At 49.3% G+C, this 24,843-nt stretch overlaps 1 protein-coding gene across 1 annotated transcript in view; it reads right to left on the bottom strand.

The window, feature by feature from the left end:
- The window catches only part of LOC104161761 (glutamate receptor ionotropic, kainate 4), a 136,369-nt gene that overhangs the window by 21,792 nt on the left and 89,734 nt on the right, over positions 1 to 24,843 (bottom strand). Inside the window, exons 7-11 of the mRNA XM_009700297.1 lie at positions 22,601 to 22,762; positions 16,824 to 16,976; positions 15,515 to 15,619; positions 7,097 to 7,204; positions 5,860 to 6,063 (exon numbers count right to left, since the gene is read on the bottom strand). Coding sequence (XP_009698599.1) covers positions 5,860 to 6,063; positions 7,097 to 7,204; positions 15,515 to 15,619; positions 16,824 to 16,976; positions 22,601 to 22,762 — 732 coding nt within the window. The remainder of the gene's footprint in view (positions 1 to 5,859; positions 6,064 to 7,096; positions 7,205 to 15,514; positions 15,620 to 16,823; positions 16,977 to 22,600; positions 22,763 to 24,843) is intronic.

The following is a 24,843-nucleotide window of genomic DNA, read 5'->3' on the forward strand; positions in this document are numbered from 1 at the left end:
GGAAAGGATGTTAAACACGGGGGCTGAGCCGGGCTCCTGAAGAGGAACAACAATTAAGCAGCTTTAGGAAGCAAATTGCAGGGACTGCCAGTCCGGAGGAGGCAGCCGCCTCCTCGCTGCGGATGCTGACAAGGCTCATCTCGGCGCTAATGGTGATGAATGGGGCCTGACGTCAGTCCTCAGCCTGGGCAGAGAGGATCCCGTCAAAGCCTCCCGCAGCACGGGATACCAGCCGGGAGACTGGCCCTGCTCCGGCTCCACAGTGATTCACAACCTCCTGTCAAGCTACAGAAACAAAACACAGTGAGAAAGTCCAAGTGGCGTAAGGCCATGTGTCAAACACATGGAAAACAAGCCTGAAGGACAGCTCTAGGAGCACAAGGCTGGGATTTCTTCCAGGAGCAGGACTCTCTGACTTGAACAGCACCTTGGATGCTACATCCCCTGGTGCACACGAGAGCATCATTCTCACCAGTGGTGCCCACAGAGCATGGACACTGTGGCCAAGGTCAGGGAAAACTGTTTCTTACACTGCCCTCATGCTTAGAGGGTTTTCTAGAAAGCTGAAATCAGTGTTCAACATTCAGGACCCACCTGACCACCAGCTATTACCCCCACTGCAGACCCGTCAGCATTAGCGCTGATGCAGATGCTTGCCCCATCGGAAACCCATCCAGATGTGGTACTGAGCAGCCAGTTAGAGGTGACCCTGCTTTGCGCAGGGGTTGGACTGGATGATCTCCAGAGGTCCTCTGCTATTCTGTGCAACTCTGTGAAATAAGCAGCAGCCACTGCACGGCAGTTTGGCTGCAGCCTGCTCACCTGGGCAGTGGCTCCCGCACCGCCGTGGCAATGACAGAGCAGTCTCTCTGTATCTGCAGATCTGTCCCACGGCACGACGGGTACAGCTCAGCTGCCGGATCAATGTACTGAATGCTTCTGCTCCAGCTGCCCATCTGATTTGACAGGGGCTATTTCAGGTTGTGCAGCTCTTCCTGATAGAGTGAGTGGCAGCCAGGTTGTGTGTTCGGATGCATGTTCTTGCATTTAAAAGCAGGGGCAGATGAGGGTCACTCAAAACCAGCGTTTGGGGTTTTTTTTTAAGGATGTGCATGAATTCTGCCATATGAAAAGTGACAGCCTGAAAACCCTGGAGGCTGCAGCCCTCCATTGAAGCCACAGTCAGGGATGGGATGACCAGCAAGCAGTGCAAGTGTCAGCCTCAAGTCTGCCTTCATCCATCTTTCTTCACCTGGACTATCACTAGGGGTGGGAGGAAAAAGTCTATGCCGGGTGTTCACCATGCCCATGGCAAAAGCCAGTTAAGGTCAGGCACCAGGATAGAGGACCCTAAGCCCGCAGGGAACAGCAGCGAGACCTAACCAGCTCACACCACACCCACCATCTTCTGTGTTATTTTGGCAAAATCAGCAGCACGATGCAAACCTCTCTGCGCGCACCCTCGCTGTGTTTGCTCAACAACCCACGCCTCCTCACTTCCCCACTCCCACTCACTTACCACCCTCTCAAGCCCCCCCCACGTCACACTTGCCAGCGCGATAGCGTGCAAACAGACTCCCCCTCCCTCCCTTCACCCACACACAGCTTTTCTCGCTGAACTCCAATGCCCACTGCCAAGCGGAGAGCGGGATTCTGCCAATTTTGAAATATCTTCTCCCTCCTTTCCCCTTTCTGCCATTCCCCATCTTTGGAGCAGCTGAAGGGAGAGGGCCTTTGATTGTAAAGCATCGCCTGATCACTAGCAAGGAAGCTGGAAAAACCATCACCCCAAACCTTTAAGGTCCTTTCAGTTCTTGGTGTTGCTGCTCCTGAGGCCAGACCATTCCACCAGATGGACAGCTTCACCTCCCTCACTTTAAAAAGAGCTTTGATCACCACTGATCCCAGCCAGATTCAAACCACTGACACAGACGCCAAAGGTCTAGCATTATTCCACAACATCTCACTCCCCAAATGATCCTGTGCAGAAGAGGAGAGCAGGAGCTTACTGTCCCCAATCACCTCCTACTCACCCCATGCACCCTAAGACACGGTCTACAGCAGCACCAGCTTCGCCGAAATATGCTCGCCCTGGAAACATTCATGGATCTGCTGTGGTACCGTCATCAAACGTGGTACGTTATTTAAACAATGCTGAAGGAAGGCTGGGCAGCTGATACAGGCTGCACAAAACACAAGGCCGGTCTGCAAGAAGCATGCTCCTGCCCCAGCTGCTTTGTCCTTCCCGTCCCCTGCACCCTGCCGCAGGTGAGTGGGACAGATCCTCTGCAGAGGGGACCATCCCCTAGCGCTGGTACCCAGCCAGCCAGGGTACTGATCCCCCCTGCACCAGAGGGAGGTTTCTGGGAGGTCTTTTAGCAAAACTGCAGCATCAGATTCCAGCCAACAAAGCTTCCTGGCAAAACCAAACCACACCATCTCCTGTTAGCTCAGCTTTATTCTCTGGGGACATTCCCGAGATGGGTAAATTCAGAAACTGTTGCTGAGGGATCTCTCAGACACATGCCCATCTCCTCAGGGAGGAGCAAGGAAGCAGAGTGCCAATGGCTTGCTGTGAGCTGATGTACAGGCACTGAGCACAGCCACCACGGCACTATGCTACCAAGACAGCAAATGCAGGCGTGGCGAAACACGGAGAAGGCTGTCACGTTGCCGTGAAAATACATTTGTTGGCTTGTATCAGACTAGCAAATTCATTTCGGCTCGAGGATGTGCTGGAAAGAGAAAGAAAGGGAAAACCAGACAACCATCAGGGACTGGGAGCCAGAAACTGTACTGCAGCAGGAAGGAGCAAGACATAATTCTTCCAGCCCTATTGTCCCCTAAGGCTCTGATGCCAAAAAATCAGAGACAGGAAGATTTGCTGTTCTCCCATGTTTGCTTGACATGGGTAGCACACGTGTATGGTGTCAGCCAAACTGCTGGAGACTGCAGTTGTCTGTGCCAGAGCCGTCGAAGCGAACAGGGGAAATCTGCCCTGGCCGGAGAGCGGCTTTACTACTCTGCTCACTCAAGGAATGAGCAGGGTGTTCAGCCTCCCTGCCCTGCATGCACAGAGGGACCAATTAGCTCGGTGTTTTCCGAGTTTGTGACATCGTTCATAAAGAACGGGCTTGAGTCCTTCCAAGTGATTTCTCCCAAGCCAAATCTCCACCGGCTGATCACAAAGTGTACAGGTTTCCTGATCTGACGATGATTCAGACTACTGACCTAGACACAGGAAGCTCTACAGCTCTTCCACTAATCCCCCAAGCCATCCTGGTCCCCCCTCTTCCTTAGCTCTTAATTAGTTTTGTGAGCAGGTCGATAAGGTATGTACTGGTAAATTTGGGTCAACAACAAATTTATGTTTATATAGCATCCTTCTCAATCATATCATAGTGCACAATTAGCTGTAATGGAATTTTCAGCACTTAAGAATAAATCAATAGCTGGTTAATTTAGAAGCAATAAAATGAAACACTTTTCCCATATAGCCTATAGTTGCTCTGAGGAGATTCAGTGCCATGGCAGGATTACAGAGGAAAAAAAAATAAATATCTACTGGAAAGATATTGCATGGAGCCGGATAATTTTCTGACCTTCTGGTCCTGCACACTAAGTGCATGTGAGTCAAACCTTACTTTCTGACAGCTGATCAGAGTGAAAGAGGAATCCCTTTCCCACAATAATACTGCACAAAGAGTCAGGTGCAAAGCTTTTATTTTGTGTAGGATTTGGGAAGTTTTGACCCCTGTGACAGGTTTGTGTCCCAACTGATGCCCCCTCTGTGCTAAAGGCTGTACGAAGAAAAGTGCCCAAGGGATAAATCCACTGAAAGAGGACTGTTTGTGCCCAACATAGGATCTGTTGGCTCTTCTGCTTCAAGTGATCCTGAAGTGGGATAGGGGATGAACAAGGGGCTGGAACTGAGGACAAACCCCCTTGAGGGCTGAGTGTCAAGGAAGAAGATGAACCCCTTGGGTGGTGAAATGACCTCAGAAAGCAATGTCCCAAACAGCCTTGAATAAACACAACAGCATGTACACAGCCAGATCTGCCCTGAACCAAAGTGCCAGTTCCTGGGACTGATCAAAAACTTGCTGAAACCATTATAAAGACTAAAGGGCCCAGGAAGAACAAAGCAGAGAAAGGATTTTCTCTTCTCCAGTTTTTGATTCAGCCTCACACAGGCTTTGCCAGCTCTGCCCTGCTGAAGCAGAAGTAAAAATCCTCCTAAATAAGGCTTGAGCTGCAGAAGAAACAAATGGTTTCTATGTGAAAATGAAGTTAAAACACTTATCATTAAAGAAAAACAACCCTCCAGAAGCTCCCATTTAATGGAGAGGCACTGCCAAGGTTAGTAGGCCAAAAATTTGACGGCTGTTCCCTTCCTTTGTTTGCATAGATCACACACTGCTCTCTGTGCCTTCCTTCTTGCCTCCCAAAAGAAACGTTGCAGAACTGTAATTGTGTGTGTATATATACACATGCACACACACAGAGAGATGTATAAAAACTATGCCAATAGCCCAGAGCATTTGCAAACAACCGTACAGAAGGCACTTTAGAAGAAGCAGACGGAGGTGGGATCTCAGCTGGCGTCGAGAGCTATCGCTCCGCTGGGGAAGGGCGACCCAGGAGACAGAGCACTAGTTCAGGAGGGATCTCCAGGCCGTATCGTGCCCTGTCCCTGACTGTCAGCAAGTCTTTTAGACCTAGAGTTATCCCACCTGACTTTAGACATTCAGTTGAAGCTCCTAAGGTAGGGCAAGCATCAGCCAGGTCCCCTTTGCCATCCGGGGAAGAAGCAGACAGATGCCAGTGGGTATCTTCTAGAGATGCTCGCTCGCTTCCCGTAGCCAGGAGGAAAGCTGTGGCAAGAGCCCCAGACCCCTGCCTGGAGCCACAGGGGTCGGATTTGGGCCCTCGTTCCTCCACTTTGCATGAGGATGCACCACTGTTGTGAGGATAACGATGGGGTGGCTCAGGGGCTTCTCACATAGCGGTGTGGATTATCAAATACACCTCACTGTGCATTTGCCACCAGCTGAGAAACTGTCACCGGGTTCTCACAGGCGCTTTGGTAATAACAAGGCAGGGTAGAATCGGTGAGCAAGTAAGTATTGGTTTAAATAACATCAATCGTAACGTTAGCCTAGTTTGCTAAGGATCTCAGAGCACTTCGTGAACAGGATCCCTGGGGAAGGACTACCTTTAGCTGCGGAGGAAAATAAAGAGCAGGAAGGGGGATATAGAATTGTTGTCAAACCCAGCAAAAGCATTCAGCTTTCAGTCTAGCTGCTGTGCAGCAACATCATGAAGCAGAGCTGCAAAAAGACCTCGATCCACGCACTTCAAGCAAACAAAAAATGTTCCTCTCCAAAAGCAATACTCAAAGTTAAGGAGCTGAGATGAATCTGCCAAAACTTTTCTGGGTAGAAATGCAATTCTTACTTGCTTTTCTCCCAAACAGTGTGTTTTTGTGAGTTTTCTTCAGTTTCTACTAACCCCTGCCAGAGCCTGCATATTTTCCTGTTTCATTTTTTATTAATTTTTCCGGGGGGGAGAATCTCCATTCCGTATCGAGCTCTTATGCAGGGACCCCAGAGTCGAACAAAGTGATCATCCGTAAGAGCGCCCAGGGGCCCTGACTACTTCACACGCTGTCACATCAACACAACAAATACGTTTGTCATTGGGAGAACATATTAAATGGAGATCCTCTGGTCAAAGTCTCATAAATGGACTAAAACCCCCATCCATCCTTATCATCCTGGAGCACTTAATAAAGCATCAGGGCTTTTCATTGCCAAGTCCCACTAGAGCACAGTTAAAAAGAGCAGCTAATTCACTTACCCGAGCAATCAGCTCCCCGACCATCCCTGTCCATGTGCCATTTGCCTCAGGGACTCCATACACACCATCGCCAACGAGGTGGATCTTATAGTTGAAACGCAGGATCTCTGCCAGCTCCTTCAGCATGTCCACACAGAAGCCCTCGTAGCGGTCATTGCCTTCCAGCTCCTGATGGTTCCACTTCAGCATTAAGTAAGGGTTTTCCTGCAGTGAAACTGGGCAGCTGTCATTCCCATCTTAGCCGAGGCGTCCCACCAGCACGGCGCTGAGCACAGGGCAGAGAGGGCAGCGGGCTCCCTGGCAGCACCAGGATGGCAGCGGCTCACATAAGGGGCACCCAGGCCAACCTTCCATCCCAATATATCCCTCTCGACCAGGGCATAAGAGATACGGAAAGCTGGTTTGATTGCTTGGGAACCCAGCTGGTGTAAAGCTGGCAGAGCTGTTTCTGCACTGGTTTTCATTGGCCTCTGCTGTGTCAGGGATGTGCTGGAGGTACAGCAGATTTATCCCAGTTAAGGATATGAAACAGAACTAAGGGATTATGCTTTGGGGGCTGTTTCTAACTGGCATATGCCACAGCAGCCCAGTGACTGCTCTGAGTTATGCCAGGACATATAGACAACTCTCTTGGCATATAGCCACTTCTTCAGTTTGTCCCCCTTTTCAACACACTTTGTGGGGCATGAGGAAATAGTGCTCAGAGTTCTTCAGGATTTTGAGTGTCTTTAAGGAAGGAGCAGAGGCACTGGAAAAAATCATGGGACAGGCAGCACCTGGAAGGGGAATTTGTTGAATAAGGACAGCGGTGCCTGTAGATGTGAAGTCTTGGTTCATAGACGTTGCACCCATCTTGGCCAATTTCAGTAATTTTATGGGTAGAAGAGACAACTGTCCCTTCCAACTTACCAGCTGTACGCAAAACAAGAACATCATTCAGAGATGAATGGAAAATGGCAACTTATCCCCATCCCAGCCCTCTCCCCAGCTGCTTCTGAACTCATCAAATATCATTTCCATATGAAACATCAACTTGAGTTTAATTACACTGTCATGAATTGTCCTCAGTGCTGTAATTAGAGATTTGATTGTCTGTTCTTTATGAAATCAGCGTGCAATGCCGCATGCTGGGGGCCGAGGCGGGTAGGAAGAGGGAATAATATTCTAGCTGATTGACACCCCTAAGCGTTGGGCTGGCGAAGAGCTAATGGGAACTGTAGGTGACCCCCTCACTTACCAGGATGGTGGTGACAATGAGTGTGGTGTTGAACAGACTGTCTGATATGTTGGAGGAGAAGATCCTGTTGTCCATGCTGAGTCCTTCAGAAACGTGCCAGTGGCCGATCTGGAGAAATAAACAGCACAATAAGGGGATTTACAGGGCAAATTACTGTACGCATCCGCCATATGGCTCCAATGACTGACAACCGTCAAGCTGGCCCTGGAAGATGTGTTTATGAATGCTCCATTACCTTTACAATGCACCCTCACAATGGGCCAGCAGAGAGATTAACTCGGTGGTGCACGGCCCCGGCACACCCCCACCTACAATTACAATGCCAAAAACCTGTCCCTGCTCATGGCAGGCACTGCCTTCCCAGGTTCCTCCCTGCAGCTGCAGCAAAGCCCTGAACCCAGAAAGAGCCGTGTGGTGGGCAACTCCTGGGGTTCACAGTGGTCAAGCAGCCTTCTGCATTGTCCCCAAATGCCACCAAGATGGGTCCATCTTACCCAGCAGTCCCCAAGCAGACAAATCTGCAAGCTTATCCCTCCCAACGTGGTGGGGCTGAGAGCCTCTGCCATCCCTCACACTGAGGCATGGCAGCTAGATCATGGCCACAGGGAGAAGACTTGGTCATCGCTTTCAACCTGGTGCATTTTGGCTGACCCCTTCACCTCCTGAGTTCTCTGGAAGTCAACTCCTAAAGGGGACAGGGCACAGAGGCACTTCACGACGGGCTGCCAGAAAGGCAACGCTATAGCCAGGGTTTGGCTCAGCTGCACCATCCCTCAGTGAGACCCTACCACCAGTACGCACTGCAGGGTCAGCACTACACCCAGGTGTGACGACGCTGAGCTCTTCACACGGGCGCTGTGTGTTACAGACACAGCTCAGAAGAACTTCAGGAAGTGCTGAAGTCTCATGATTTCACAGTGAAAGCCCAGAAATGAGGAGACGGGGTTCCTGCCTCCAACTCCTGTCCTGCCTTATGCTGTCTCTGTAACTTTGAAGAAAGGTTTCATCTGCCTGAAAGCAAGCAAAACCTCCTGCTGTCCTCCTGTGAGCGTCACTGTCACTAGTTAAAGGCTGGTATAGGCACTGTCAGTTCCTCAGAGGAAAATGCCACTTCACAGGGAGTATCCACTGCAATCCCAGAGCAGCACTGATGACATGGGGCAGGTGCCTTCCAGCCCAGCCCAGCAGCTCCACCTTGGTGGCAGGTGGTGAAATGAAGCCACGTTCTCAGTGGTGCTGCACTGTGACTCATCTCCTCTATCTGCTGTAATGGATGCCAACTACCATGATTAAGTACCTCCAAACTCTTTGATTCAGGCTCATCACATCCAACAGCTCTGCGGACAGCCTAATTCACCCATCCAAGCATCAGTGTCGCTGCAGCAAACCTAATTCCCACTGCCAGTGGCAGGGACCAGTCCCCCAGTGCTTGGGAGGACATCGAGACTCAGCTGTGACGCAACACAACCAGCCGCTGCCTTCAGCCAGGGGGAGGAATATGCAACAAAACCTAATTTTAACTTCAAGAGCCTAATCTCCTTCCCTCAGAGGTCTGGGCAGGGAGATCAGCACCTCCAGCAGCTTGTTCAGAGCATGCAAATTAGGCTCTCGCTCTCTTATGCTCCCTAAAAGAGCCTCTGTTTTTTCTTATTGAGAGACCGGCAGCTGAGGAAGGCCAGCTCTCTCCAAGACCCCTTCTCTCTCCTTTTTCTCCTGCAAAGCCTCTCTGCCCCCGTCAGGTCTCAGCCCTCTGCAGGCTGGATTGCTGCCCACAGCCTAAGTCCTCTGACACCACAGAAGCGAGCTGCTGCGGCCCTAAGAGGTAGTGGGTGACCCCAACGTGCAGGGGTGTCTTCACGGCTCCTCCGTAGCCACAGTGCCAGAGCAACTCTGTTCCCAGTTCCCTCTCGCCAACACGGGCCGTCTCGGGCACTGTTGGTCTAAGGCAGGTTATCCTTTCGCTGTGCCACGGTTGTCAGGGTGGTAGGAACAAATCAATTTCTCTTCCATCAAAGAGTAATCTTATTATGTTCAAAGAGGTGGGTGGAAGGCAATGCAGAGCTACGGGCCAGGAGGGTGCACTGCCATGGAAATAAATAGGAGGCACGCTGATTTACACCGCCCCAGGACTGACTCCGTGCACTCAGTCGCTTTTCTTGGCAGTGCTTTGCCTCTGGCATGACTGATGGCTTGAGGACTTCAGAGTCACTTCCCAGCTCGTGCATCCAAGCCAAACACAACCTGAAACTGCAGCCATGCTGCTACGCTGTCGGCAGACTGAATTGCTCTGGACGTTGAGGAAAGGGCCCAGTCCTTTCTTCTCCTGGCAGTTGGTGCAAATCTCGCCCAAGCCACTAACAAGCCATTACAAAAGTGGCCATCTGCTAGGAGTCCCAGATCCAGTCTCTTCATCTTCTAGGAACAAGGAGGAGTGGGAAGTGCAAAAAGGACAGCTTACACTCGACGGCTCTGCAAAAGGAAAGCAGGCAGGGAAAGCAAAGCAGAGTCACGTCCATGTCTGCTCTCCTCCCTGGCTGGAGTCGAGGCACCGGGATGCAGCAGCACAGGCAGAGCCAGCTGTGTCCCCAGGGGGGGGGTTTGTTTACTCCGCAGATAACACAACAGAGATTATTCCTCCAAGCTGTCAGCCCAGCCCCTTCACCAACATTAATATTGCTCTGCTAAAAGCACCTGTCATGCCAAGGACCTCTGAATGTGTTGGAAGCATTAATTCTCAGAGGTTCCCCACTAACAGGAGAGGCGCTGGGGGGTTATTAGCCTCACTTGACAGACGGGGAGATGGAGGCACAGTGACGGGGTCTCAGAGCAGGCTGGGAGCAGATCTTGGGCATCCTGTTCTCTTGACAGCTTGTTGTGACTTAACTACCATCAAGCTCATAGCATCACGGTGACACTGTAGTGCAGGGCTCACCTCTGGGAACAACAGTCCCAAATTGTGAGATTTACCATTTACTTTGTGGACAGGGAGTCCCTGAAGCACAGCTTTAACTGGCCCGTGCAGGGTCTGCATCGGTGTGACGGGATGGATTTAGCCCGTCTGTATTCCCCAACTCTGCACAAAGGTGCTTGTCTCTTGCTGTGACTGCTGAACAGCAGACCCTCGGCAGCAATTGCCTCTCTGAGCCAGTGATCAGTCATAAACATTGCCTAATTCTTTTCCTCCCAGATTTCACAACCAGAGATTAGTGACAGATTAACTTTAATTTTAACAGCCCTCACTGTTCTCAAATTTGTCCTTCCCCTGCTGGCATACTGAGACTAATTGAGTGCCTCCTCCTCTGACAGCGCAGTGGGTTTGACCTTGCTTTTAACACAGCACCAAAGCCAAACACTCCCATGTGCTGGGGGTACTTCCACCCCATCCTGGCTTGTTCCAGCTCACCACTGTCCCCCTCACGGTATGATAAAGCCACTAATTGACTCCTCGCGTTGTTCGCTGTTTCTGAAGTGTAACGTGTCAGAGGATGTCTGGGATTGTCAGATCTCTCCCTGTCTTGCAAGATGGATGTCAAGGTGATTTTAATCATCTCTATCCATGTATAAAGAGCCTCTGAAAAACAGAAAACATATTCATCTACAAAATGTGTTAGAAAACAATCAAATGCTCTACATGGACATGGATAAGATGATCCTGTTGTTAAGGCTCTGAACTAGGACTTAGGAGTTTTTAGGACTCGAGATTTTTTAGTAGCAGATATGATTGGTCTGTATAAATACACCAGGTGGAGGAGGTCCACAGCAAAGAGGTAGAACAGCTTTTGAAGCTAAAATGATAGTGTTGGCACAAAAATAAATAGATGTAAACCAGCCAGAAATAAACAGCCTGGAAATTAGAAGAGGGTTTCTAATGATCAGAGGAGCTTAAGTGATGGCATACCTTTCCCAGAAGAGCAGCGAGGGCAATACAACCACCTGTTTGCAAGCTGGAGCTCGATACCTTTGTGAGGGCGATTATATGACCTGGTGACAGGTGACAGCCCGTGGCCTGGATGGAGAAAGTTCCCTGCACGTCCTCAGGCTGCGTGGTCCCACTGCAGACCCCCAGGGCATCAATTCTGCACCTCCTGGTGCCTCCCTGCGCAGTAAGGAGAGCCAGCACGGCTCTGCCCGTCCTGCAAGCATCTTGAGGCAGGAGGTCTGTCTTGTTACATGTCCTTGTTATAGGCAGAGCAAACACACAGTTTCAGTGCGAACCAGCCCAAAGGGCCTCGAGCCTGGAATAAGCCACGAAATGCCATTGCTCGTGACACTGCTCCATCCCCACAGGCAGGCAAAGTCCCTCAAATTAGCTGCTCTGCAAAAGGCGTTATTTGGATTGGTGACACTTAAAGATTTCTGATCTCCGTAGAAAATCACCAGTGGCTAACGCGATGCAAGTGGGGCATTCCCGGCTCGCTCCTTCAATCCTTCAGCTCCTCTGTTCAGACGCACGTTAACAATGCCTGGGCTTTCAAGCTCCTCATGGTGCAAGATGACAAAATACCACTCAAACCAATGATTTTAATAAAGTCTTCTGCTTAGTGCCCTGCAGGCCTGAATGGCAGCTGGTGGCAGGGAGAGACGACATAGCAAGACCTTTCCATAAGCTTCAGAGGCACCACAGGTACTTACCACCCCCACTCCCCAGCTAAAAATTAAGGTAAAGCCAGCGCTGAATACAGGTGTGTTAAAACAGGCAAGAGATCGCCACTGCAGCAAACTCAGATACCTTCTGGGCTCTGATGAGCAAGCACTGTCCTACAGCTTGCATTCATCACCTCCCCTCCCTCCGTGTCCCCAGGAAAAGGAAGGAGAGCAAAATGCTCTCATCTCTCATCAAGTCTGCATTTGGAGAGCCTTGTTAGCGCTAATGGGAAAGACACTGTGCCAGGAGGAGAGACAATTAAGTAGGTACTTGGTACATGCTGCCTTCATTGGCCCAAAGGGGAGGGAATTTAGGGGTGTCTAGGGAGGGGGAAAGAGGTTAAAACAAACAAAGAAAAGCCCTCAGAGGACACTGCACAGGTCTGCCACATGGTTGGCACCCCTGAAGGAGACCACTGCAAGACTGAGGCCAGCAAGGCAAGCAGGCAAAAGCCTCCTCCACAGAAGTTAGCACCAACTATTAAAACCTGTACAACCAGGAGACATGCACACAACCCACCTCTGAGGCCACGCAGCAACCCCTGCAATCCCCTTCCTCCCCAGACGTCCCCTTCAGACAACATGATTGACACCTGACATAGCCCAGGCAGGACCTGATGGTGGCACGCACCAAGTTCGTCAGGTCCTGAGGGGCAAAAGACATTCAGCTCTTGGCAGGATCTGTCCCTGAACTCTTGCTGGGGGTAACACCTAAAGAGGAACAAGTCCCATTGAGACTGATTAGCCGCTTCGAAGTTAAAAAGGGTTGATGTGGCACGGATTGCAGAGGGTCTCGGAGCTATCGTCTGGTAACTCATCCGTATCTCATCAACATACCAATTAGACACCCCTGTCACTTCCACTGCTCTGTCTCAGGACACCAGCAGAGCCTTTAGCTTAACAGCAACTATCGGCTGCACCTAGGACCGGGTGAGAGCAAGGGGCAGAGCTGGGGACAACGTGCCCATGGCCGGGCTCCAGCCCCGACAGCAGCTTCCCCTGCCTCTCCTCTGCACGCTTGCCTTCCCTGGGGCTGTATAAATCACAGCCCCCCCTCATTCCTGTCGCCTGTTAAGCTGCCAAACCTTAGATCTTAGTTTACTGCAAATCACTACGCTGAAACGGGAGGGGTGTGCTGCAATGTTTTTTAAAGGGGCAAGGAAAGGGAAAAAAATAAAAAGATGACATTTACAAACTCAGTCCTTGTCAGATCTATGGATCACCAACACATTAATGAGTCTGTGCTTTATCGCGCATTCTATGAACAGAAAGCGGCTTTCATATGGCTGTGGAAAAATTTCCACCAGTTAAGCTAAATTAGGAAAAGACACGTTTGGTGAGTTACATAAATGTATTAAAAATTGGATGTCAAAAAGCCCTGTCTCTCCTTGCCCAAAAGCAACAGCAAGTTAGAAAATCTAAGTGTCTCTAATTTGTTTGCTGGCTGGATCAGCTTCAAAATTCGGTGAACTCTCTATCAAAGCTGATGAGCTGGAAGTCCCTGTGGCTTCGATAGATGGAAAGGGAGAGAAGGGGAGAGAGAAAGAGAGGGAAAGACAGAAAGAAAGACACGGGCAGAGAGCATGAGCTTGATTAAAACTAAGGAGGGAATAGAAGTGTTTCAAACAAGAGCCTGAAAAAATCAGTTAATATAACCCTTGGGAAAAAGACTGTCTCCAGGATGTGAATGTCTGTTCCTTACTCCATCCCCTCACGGTGGGTTTAATTAAATGATTTCTAATGATTTATTTAGTCATTTTTATTACAAGAAGCTGGGCTGGTGAGAAGAAAACAAGCATCTATGGCACAGCAGAGTAGCCTTTGGCTTCCCTTTGCAGTGACCGAGGGGTGCAGGCAGGACCCTGCCCAGGTTTCATAGCTCTGTCCAGGGATGTCCCCTCCAGCCGGGCACATCAGGACAAAGTCTTGCAGCCTGTGAGGGGCCCTAACACCCCTCCAGACATTGCTATCAGTCAGGCAAGACCCCTGAGAAGGGGCTGCCTGAGAAGGGGAGAGCCGACAGCGGGAAGGCTGCTGCAGGCGTACAGAGCAGTTTTACAAAGACTAACTCTTCCCTGGTGGGTTTCTGACAGGAGAGGGCTTGAAGTCACCACAGGCTCTCAGCAGGCAGCTGTGCACACGGAGGGACTGCCCCATCCTCCCAGCACCTTGTTACTGCGACTGGAAGTGATTTATCACCACTGTGCTCTGATGGGAAATTTGAAAAGCTTGGTCCCAGCGCAGCTTTCCTGGGTACCTCTGAAACATAAAGCTGTTTATTTACCGAGCTGTTGCAATAGGTCAAAAAAGGTTTTCTCCTGTCAGACCGGGATTTGAAGAAGAGCTGAGACTTTTGTCTCAGGGTAGCCAGGCTGCAGTCAGAGCTCTCCATGGAGCTCTGGGAGAAGCACTGCTCCAAGAGGACCTGTGCATTTAATGTGAACTCCCTGCCACATTTAAACACATCAAAAGCATAGCTGTCATAGGGAGGTTTACAGCGTTTGCTTCCTTTGCTCCAGCTGAATGCATGCTCTTATTAATGCAGATGGGCTTGGATCTGTCACTTTTGCTCAGAGTATGATGGGTTTGGGAAACGATTAAAAGGGCATTGGTGCTATGAGAGATCTTACCGTGGGGAAAATGCCATCCTGATCCCCCGCTCACTCAGCTAAAGGCAGCATCGAAGCTGAGCTGCCACTTGACAGGTAAGAACTGGCAGGCAACACCCTTGCCAAGGCTAAAATTCACTGCTGCCAGACCAGGAGAGATTTCCTAATGCCAAAACGCTCTGTCGGTGTGGGGTAAAATACAATAGCTTTTGTTCCCTGCCAGTGTCCAGGAGAAGTGGCAATCTCCGAGAAAAGGGCAAGTGTGGAGCTGTCAGCAGCGAAATAAGACAGATGAAAACCCTTTCTCTGGGACTTCCATTTTTTTCCTGAATGAGGTTTGGATTTACCAGTAAAACCCTAATTCCTTGGGCTTATGCCACGTAATCTCACCAGTTTGATATCTGTGGCCTCACATGGTTATCCTTAACCTTAGCTGAAGCCAGAAAATATCCCTTGGACCCTTGGAGGGTAACAAGCAGAAAAAGAACCGATGCTGTGAGGAATCTACAAGCACCGAGACAAAAAGCAAATGAGACTTTGAGCTAAGCAAGCCCGTTACAGAGGAATACATACCATAAACTGAGAGAGAAATTATCTTGCACTTCTTCCCACTTCTCCTCTCTGCTGGGGAGAGACAGTGGGGAGCTCCTGACACCGGACTGCCCCCTTCACTTTCCCTACCAGAAACAGTTCTTTGGAAATGTTCATAGGACCCCTTTTTGCCCATTTCATGGGAAATTCTCCCATTTTTCCCCAGCCAAATCATTTTGAGTACAAGCTTAAGAACAAAAGTGTCTTGAGCGTGAGCTTGTATCTGGCACACATTTTATGCCCTGAATTATCTCCTGCACAGGAGGGTTACTGTGAAAGGACAGATATTGACTCGAACATCACCACCTCAGGGGCCTGATACATGAAGACAAATCTAAATTATTTCAAGACACGCTCTTGATGAAGTGAAACACGGTGTGTTTGCCAACCCAGGCCCAGCGAGAGATACCGTGACATCCACGTCGTGCTGTCGCTTGCTGAACACCTCAGCTTGCAAAAGGGGGTGTCCGCAACCCCCTTCAGCCCCCACAGCAGCAGCCTGAGCCAAACCCTCGCCAGGCTACGCACAGACTGTCCCTCGGCACCGTCCCCCAGGCAGCACGGCCGCTCTTACCTGCCGGAACCCACTGCGAGTGTGCTGCAGGATTTTCAGGGCGTAGTTGGATCGCTGGCCTTTGCTGTTGAATTCGATGTGGCCGGTGAGACCTTCCAATTCTACCTGTCCAAGAGAGAATGAGTTACAGCGCCCATCGAGATGGCTCACCCCATCACCCGCAGCAGAGCCGGGGGTGATGGCACTCACCATCCACCGTCCCAGCAGGTACAGCAATGCAATCCTCGTGTCTCAATCCTAATTGCTTTTGGAGTCTGGCTAGACATGGAGAGGAGCAGGAGAATCAGCAGCACGAGGTGCAGGGCTCCCCAAATTTCTTTGCTCCAGCTGCTTGGGAACAACCACCTCCGCAGCGCCTCGCCGCCTCCCTCCATCCCAAGGCTAACACTGCGCTGCTCTGCGGCAGGCATGAGCTCTTTGCCGTGCCACACCAAATCACTAGCTGGGGATTCCTCCACAAACCATTACGTGCTGTTTCACAGCATCAGGCCAGCATTTAACACAAAAACATGTTGCAACGGAGCCAGGATGAGCGTCTAGCCTCACTGTGCAGATTAACAACTGCTCACTTGCTGCTGGAGCACCTCTTCAGTAACAAAGGCAAGCTACTGGGCCTCCTAGTAGCAGAGCCAAGGGAAGCTGAAGGATTTTATTGTCTCTGACTAAGGGTGAGATTTAAAGCAGCATTCACACGCATGGACCAAAGTGGTACAAGGTTCAGGTTCAGCTGAGCCTTCCTTTGGGGCAAAAAAAAAGTCTCATGAAATTTCCTCATCTCATGACATTTCAGTCGCACCCCAAACAGGCTCAGAAAACACACTCCTCCTGCATGGTCAAGCTGAGCTCTGAGGAATCACATTGACAAACTCCAACTATTTCACGAGGCTCAAATTTCAGGGTCTGTTCTTGTGCCAGAGCTAGGCTTGATCGGTTCCAGCTACCATACTTTTGGGTTCAAAGGAGCCCAAACCCCTTCACAGGGAAACTCACATCTTACCACTGTGCTCTAAGCAATTGTACTGCGTGACCTTCTATCAACTCAAGTTGACTCGAATCAGAGCTCAAATCACTTGGACACATTCATACTTGAAAAAAAAAATTCATTGAATTCCAGTTTTTCTGCAGCAAAGCCTGAAAGACGGAGTTTCATGTCGTTCCAAGGCCAGTGACAAACCAGCCCTCAGATCTCCTCCCTTTTCATTCCCAGTGCTACCTTCAAACAGACTGACACTCTGTGCTTGAGAACTGTGCCAGCACCAGCATGTACATACACATCTTTGGCCTCTGGCAAACTTCAGTCCCTTCTCACCATTCTCAGGTAGTTCATCAGGCTGGTGCCGTGCTGCCAGATCTGGGCAGACCCACAGGACAGGGGCTTCACACCAATCTCTTGGCTCCGGTTCAGCTCCTGCACGGCCGTCACCACAGCATACACAGCATCGAACAGCAGGGCAGAAGAGAGCTGTGGGGAAAAGGAAGCAAAAAATCGAGGTGGGAAGACAAAGACTGAGCCTGCTGCCGCACCTTCAGGACCTTGCAGCAAGCAGAAGAGTGCTCTATCCACAACCTCAGCTGGGATCAGAAAGGAGCAAAATCCTTGTACTCTGTGCAGCCAGCAAGCCCTGCTTGCCTGCTGTTCTGCTCCAGCGACACCCTGCACCCTGTCTGGACCCATCCAAGGGCAGGGAGAACAAAAGCAATGGTATCCCTGAACTGCTGTGCCTTCATAGGCATCACTGGGGCAAGTGTAATCCCTTTGCCAGCCCCAGTCCCAATCTCGGTCTGTTATGTTTCTCCTTCTCTTCTTGTTTGCTTTCTTACCCTTTACATCTCTGCTTGCTTGTTCCTCACAGTTTCTAACCCTTTCTAATCAAGCTGTGGTTTTTTGGTGCTTTGGTGAACCATCTAGTCCTTTGCTACAGCCTCTGGTTTCCTGCTAGCTGTTACCTGCTCTGTAATAGCATTGCTGAAGCAACGTCCAGAACCACAGAGCTCATCCTCTCTCCTTGTCATCTTTGCTTTGTTTGCCTTTAATCAGATTTCTTTATCCATCAAGCCTCACAAACCATGTTTTTCACCCAGGCACAACCATTTCCATGTTGCATTTTCCAGAGCTTCTTAAAAGTATCTGATATATCCTTCTCCCTACCTTTCTTTTTTCACCTTCAGTACAAGTTCCTTTCCTAACAGGACCTCTCCAGCTTGTCCTTTCCTCAGCCCCTGTTCCATGAAGATCTTTAGCATATACTTAATTTTAACTATGGATCGAATCCCACTCAGGTTACAGGATACCATACACAATTAGCAATTGCTTTCCTGAATCAGGAACCATATTGATACCAATTGGCCAAACGAAACTGTTATGAGAGCAAATGCAACCCCTGTGATCCTAAAGTTTCACCATCTCATACAAATCAGAATATTGGTCCAGCATTTTTAATTGTCTCCTGTTAGGTTTTCAATTCCATTTTCCCTGAGCAGTTAATGATCTCTTATTAGCTGGTGAGCAAGAGACTTGTAGATCTTAGTGAAGCATTTGACATTATTGATTGGAATACTTTACTCCTTAGCCTCGAACAATTTGTTACGATTTCTGGCAGCCCCCTTATGATTTCAAGCAATTTAGGGATTGGGGAGGGGGTTGTGATACACAGGATCAGGTCCTCTTGGTATGGAATGGGAATTGCTCACATGCCCTCAACATACTTCTTTCCTTTAAAGAAAAATCACAGCTTTCCTCAGAAGCACTACATTTCCACTGCTGCTGCTTATCATTTATGCCAGCCATTCCCTGCCCTGTTGGGCTCAAAACCAGGCTCCTATGCCAGTTTCTCAATTTTGTGGGCCCTGGAGCATGGCACCTGGAGGCACGGGAGCCTGGAAACACAGCAACATGCACGTAAACAGACCCATGCACCTCCTTTTAAACACCTGCCTTGATTCCCCCTTCAACCTCTCTTGAACAGCCACCAGGACTCGGACCTAGGGAGGTTCATGGCCTTGACTCTATTCCCTCCTCTCTCCTCTGGTATCAAAATCCTCTAAGGCACTCCGTATCTTCCCGTGGTTGCTGGTGTGGGATCATCCTGCTCCACCACCACCACCTGCAACCCCGTCAGCAGCACCACCGCCCTCCTGTTTGTCTCTCATCTCAACCCAACGCAGCATTTGCTCTGTTGCCCTGCACCACCTGCCTAATGGCCATCTCCCTCGGCCACTATTCACTCAGTAACTCACATAAAATAAATCATATTCAACACAGCAAGGTAATTTGGGATGCAGGCTGTGTGGAGGAAACCATTCACAATTACATAGCGTTGGAGTGCAGCAGCTCTTCTGGGTTCTTTGGTCTCCCTGGCTTTCGCAGGTAGGCAAGCATCTTCTCACAAAGTTAACTGAGGTTAACAAGGTTAACACAAGCTCACTGCTTCCAGCTATCTCCTGCAGCCCAGAAAGTTCAGATGAGGACTGGGTCATTTTAGCTCATCCACTCCACTTCCCGCAGGCTCACATAAGTCAGTGGTGCAGTAAGTGAAGCTGCTTGACTTTGCACTGGAACAGATGCGGAGCAGCCACGTGGTCTCAAGTGTCTTGGGCCCATAACCTTCAGCAAAGGAGTGGGAGAGAGAGCCGGAGGCAGCACCTTTTTAATCTCCTCTAGGCAGATTCAGCAAGTGGGATCTGTCACTGCTCTCATGTACGTTGCCTCAACTTTCTTCATGTCACCTATAAAATCTCTCACTACTTTTATGTTCTCATTTTAAACCACAGCTTTGTCACTCTGTCACAAAAAGCCAATTTGCCTGTTAACAAATTGATTCTCTTCCTTGTGTGCATCGTCTGATTTGTGCAGATCCCTGTTGGTTTTGTACTCTCTCTGCAATGTAAGAGCTCTGTGACAGGCTGCATGTGAAAGACTCGATAAGCTCAGTGGTTGTCGTCCACTCGCAGATTCATGGGTCTCAGGGGACTTCCCTCTATCCCTAAAGCCTAATTCTTGATAATGAAAGTTGCTGATAAAAATTGCCACTTGATGGATGTCTCATCAGAACAAGGTTCCAGAAAAGAGAGCAGATGGTGGGCTGGACAGACAGGCTCGCTGCTCCATTCCCCCTGGCACGCTGGCCAGCTGCACCAGGAGAGGCTGTACCCAAGAAACTAAGGAGGTGTTGCAGCATACAACTGTGACACAAAACCCTGGGAACTGCTCATGAGCTGGAAAGGGTCAAGAAACAGATCTCCAGCCCTTGTGACATCAGCTGGCAGGACCATTCCGACCAGTGTCTTCAAGACAACTACCGCTATCGGATGCCCTGCGCCTCGGGAGCAGGGATGGTACCTAAGCTCTACCCAGCTCCTTGCTGGATGCAGCTCACCTTCCTCCCAACGCCAGATCTGCCCCTCTAGAAACTAACAGCAGGTTAAGCATGGTTAAGTGGAAGATCTCACTTTATTTTTTATTTATGGAAATCTCCCACGTAAAGGCCATGTTTAAAGGTAAGCTGATCTCCAGGGAAACATGAACAGGTTTGGCTAGTCTGGGTTTTGCCATGTGGTTGGGTTTTTTTTTCCTTTTCTTCCTAAAACATTATCATCTGTATCTTTGCCCCCAAACATAACACAGAGAATTAAAACCATTAAAATCCTGTGAAATAGACTTTACAATCTGGATTTTATTCAATGACATAAACACTTAATTACAAACATCTGTTTTAGTCTAAATTCTAATTACCTAATCTAGCCATCTGTAATTTGAATGATTTTCTCTGATTTCCTTTCTTTGCAATGTGATTAATGAGAATGGCATTAGAGCAAGCAGCTCCCTCCTCCTTCCTCAGATGCCTTCTCAGCTCTAGCAAGAAAGCCCTGGGATTTTGCAGCTCACAGGAAACCTCCCTCCTGTCACTTCCAGCTGTTGAGCTTCCTTTTTTCTCTTTAGTATGAGCTATCCCACGAGATATCTGCTTCCCAGGATTAAAAGGGGAAGTTCTTACACAGAGAGATGCTCTCGGAGAAATGAGACCTGCCAGATTTCCAACACCAGAGACAACGCATGGCAAAACGGTCCTGAATTTCCCTTGCAGACACAGAAGAGGAAACACGTGCCCTGCCTGGGAAGATTTCACTTCACCTCTGCTCTGTATCTTCACCACCCAGGGCAAGGCCCTTTTCTCATCACCTGGGACATGGCATATTGGTGATGAGAGCCTTGCTACGAACATAGAATGAACCTTCACATCATCAGAAAGAAATCATCTTTTGGTTAAGACTCTACACTAGGGTTGAGGAGAACTGAACTGATTTTCCAACTGTGCTGTAGGTTCCCTGACTCTGGTATAACGGGAAAAGTCACATCCCTTCCATGCCTCAGTTCCCCATTTGTACAACAGGAATAACAGACCTTCTTGAGCAGCTGACCACCAGCTAGCACAAGCCAAGAGCAGCCACACAGCAGGTGCTTGGGAAGCCACTACAACCCCTGGGCAGGTCCCCTAATGACAGCAGGGCTGGACTGTTTAGATCAGGGCAATGCAGCATGACTGAGCTCCCCCTGGCCTGGGAGGAAGCCTGCTGTAAGGTTGATTACACTTTAGGAATGAATGAAAGGAATGTCCAGCTGACTTAATAATACACTGATGGGTGACTTAGGCTCAGGCTCACAAACCAAACAGCTCCATTCAGCTTTGAACTCCTTTCCTTTTTCAAAAAAAAAAAAAAAAAAAGTGCTGCAATGGGGCGTACTCTTGCATCTTTCCACCTACAGATGTTGCTGGTTGTTCAAGACAACACAGGGTAAGAAGGCACAATTAGATCAGTTACTTCCCCATCATCACATCTGCTCCACTCCTGTTCTTACTGTCTTTTGTTTGCACTGTTAGAAGGAAATTTATTTTTAATGCCTCTCAACAGTCCCTGCAACTGTCATCCAAATAGCAAGCTTCCTGGTAGCAATCCTATAGACATTTAGCAAGGGAGACAGCAAGCTCACTGCAGCCGCCTCTGCAGGAGGGCTGGAAGGAAGGAGAGCAGGATGGTCCCAGGCACGTACTAACCATGGCCTGAGCTCCATATCAAGCCAATAGGATGTGGACATAAAGGGCAGAAAGTTCCTTATTTTGCCTGCTTAAGATCACTTTGTGGTGATAATGAGGAGGTTTTCAGCAGTACATAACTACCTCAGCTTGTTAAGGGGACTCTGAGTTCATTAAAAACTGTGCAAAGGGTTGCACTGATGGCATTTTCTCCCTCTCCCCTCCTCCAGCTTCAGCCGCAGCCCCCTGCATCCCTGATTTGGCAAATCTGCTTTGCAAACCTTCCCGGTTATGAGAGTCCCTAGGGAAGATTTCAGTGCTGATCTGCACACTCATCAGGGAGATGCTAGAGCAGGCAACGTAACACAGCCCTTCAGCATCTGCCTAAGCCCAGCTCTTTCTATGCTATTTGCATCCAGACTCCCCCTTCCACAAGCCATTTTCCTAGAGGTAAAATACACAGGGACAAATTCCACAAGGGAAATACTGAATCAAGGCTGCATCATCCCCTGCACTCACATATAATTCAAATTAAGATTAGGCTTGAATTTAAAGCCGTGCAGACATTCAAGCACAGACAAGCCCTCTAAAGCTCTACACCCAAGGTCCCTTTGGGCAATCGCAGACTTTCAGGATCACTTTAGTATTCTCCAGATCAGGAGGCTCCCCTCTAAGTCACAGCTTGATGGCCCAAGTCCTCTCCTACCTACTTAACTCAACTAAGGTGCTCTGTCTGGTGCATCCTTCCCACTCGTGGATCGCCACCTCCCCAAGACCAACAACCGAAAAAGGCAATCCAAGGTACAGCAGTACGACACCAGCCTGGTGATGTGCCCGAGCTCTTTAGCACAGGGGTTACCTGGATTAAATAATTAGTCAATACCATGTACCCATACATTTGAGACCAGAGTTTCTACCTCTGCGTGGTCTTCACATTGCATTGCCAGTGTCTGCTCAGAACCAACCCGCAGCTCTTTTCACATGGTTTTCCTGATGGTCTATAGCAGCTTCCAGCTCAGGGAGGCTGCGGGCAATGGGAATGCATTTTACTTACTGCTGGCCCAGTAAAAGGAGCATGATCGCAGTTCTCCTGCCAGGACTGGTTGAGGCTCTGGACAAACTCTTGGAAGAAAGCATGAGACTGGTTGAAAATGGAAAATCCCAGGATGTTGACTCGGTCGTCCAGTAGGCTGTCCAGGCGCTGGAGGGAAAACTCCTAAAGCAGCCCAAAACAGAAAACAGGATTAGGGAAGAAAACAGGCACCTAAAGCTTCAAAACCACTCAATACCCTTGAAGGAAAGACGGGAACACGCAGCTACGAGAACCTGCTTGTGAAACCTACCACCTTCAAGTTGGGGCTAAAATCCACCCACTGGCAGGTAAGGGAAAGCCTGGGTGCTAATCACGGTTCGACTCAGCATGCTGCTCATCTCAGGTTTTTAATGAAGATGTCAGCCAAGTCCAGATCTTTATTGGCCAAGGTCCACAAAAAGACCAAAACCCCCTCAAAGTGGGTTCTGGGAACTTTTCATTTCTGAGCTGTGGTTCCTGCCAACCACGCCTGAGTGTGGTGTTATTCTTTGCAGCTTACAAACCAACTCTTCAGACAGGAGGTTCCCTGTAACACAGAGGTTACGGCAGAGGCAGGGAGGCAGATGATATTTTTCAGATGAAGCCAGTAACCTGCTATAACTGGCCAGAGAAGGTCAGCTCTGTTGTGGGAGGTCCAGAGCACAGAGCTCCTTAGCAGATTTGTATTTCCCAAGCAATGCTCTCTCCAAGGCACTCTCAGAAAAAGATCTGTACTGTGTTCACCATGAAAACACTGCTGTGCCCAGGTATCGCTACGGCTGAGAGCCCCAGGCAGCGCAAGGACATGGGCAATGCTTGTCCATCCAAACCTGGGGCAGGAGGGAGCCCCAGGCCACCAAGACCACCAGACTGTAGAGACCCATGTCTGGAGAGAAACTAATGTCCTTTCTTTACTATTCTTAATCTCCTCTGAGAGCTCACTGAACTGGACCCCAGCCTGGGCGACAAGCATAACTTGCTGAATGAAGCTGCTCTACCACCACCATATCCAATTCGGTGACACCAAGTTTAAACTGTTAAATTAAATGAGTTCCTCCCCACAAGGCAACCCTGCACTGCTCCTTTCTGCCATCAGGTACCAGGAGGAGATGCCACTCATGGGACATCCTAATGCCCTGTGGAGGGTGGGAAGGCGCTTTGACTGTGGGCTTTGGAGTGGGGCCCATCCTCTTGCATTTCTGAATAGCAAAGTGGCAAGATATATAAAAATGGCTGTATTAAAAAAAAAAATAAGCAAAAAGGGAGAGCTCTATTTTGCTGCTCACGTCAATGGAAGCAGTTACATGACAAAGCCAGTTTCCTGGAGAAAAGTCCAGCCCTCCTTGTCCTATTAGGAGGAAATAATGGTGCCTTCTTCACTAATTTCTCTTTTGCTAATTGCTAAAATGGAGTGAGAAGGTGGGAGTAATAGTTTCAGAAACTGCTGGGTACCCATTCTCTTCCATCGCTAATACGAATGTCTTTTGGCTCCGTGGGCTATGAGATTTCAGCAAGTCAAGTAATTTTTTATCTTTCCTGCGTATGCATGCACGTAGGAACAATGTCTGTAAATCTCCAAAACATGGAGTTACAAAACTATTCCAGCACAGCAAACTCCCACGAGAATGTAATCAGACTCAGGATTAAGTACATTTTGGACACAACTGCATTAACGTTAGGTAACATGAAATTGCCTGTGAACTATTGATTCATTTGAATGATATTATCCTCCTGCCTTCCTGACAGGTTATCCATTTACCCACGGCATCCTGTCAACCCGCGCAATGAGGGCAGATGGCTAATGAGGACCTGGGCCCAAGGAGATCCTGGATGCAAGCAGAGCAGCAGGAGATATGCTGAGCCCCTGCAAAATACTACCTCCCCCCAGCCAGAGCCGGGAGGCAAATCTGTGCAGGGCACAACACGAGCAGCTGCCCGACTGCCCTCTTGGCTTCGTTATACGCAGAAGGAAAATGAGCTGTTATGTACCAAAACAGCCACACAGTCCAAGGCTCCAGTCTCAGGCCAGACCACCCCAATCTCAAGGCAGCTGAAATTAGTGCCTTTATTTATTATGCCTTTTCTCCCCTGAAAACATTTCCAAGCTTTTGATGTTACTCAGGCCCTGGCAGGTTTGTTACGCTCTACTCCTTAAATTAGCAATTACTGGGTGAGGGAATGAGCCCCACTGGTCTCACTTCACATGGGGGAAACTGAGGCAGAGG

This window comes from Cariama cristata, unplaced genomic scaffold, assembly GCF_000690535.1.
Source record: "Cariama cristata isolate BGI_N322 unplaced genomic scaffold, ASM69053v1 scaffold3945, whole genome shotgun sequence".
Lineage (NCBI taxonomy): Eukaryota > Metazoa > Chordata > Aves > Cariamiformes > Cariamidae > Cariama > Cariama cristata.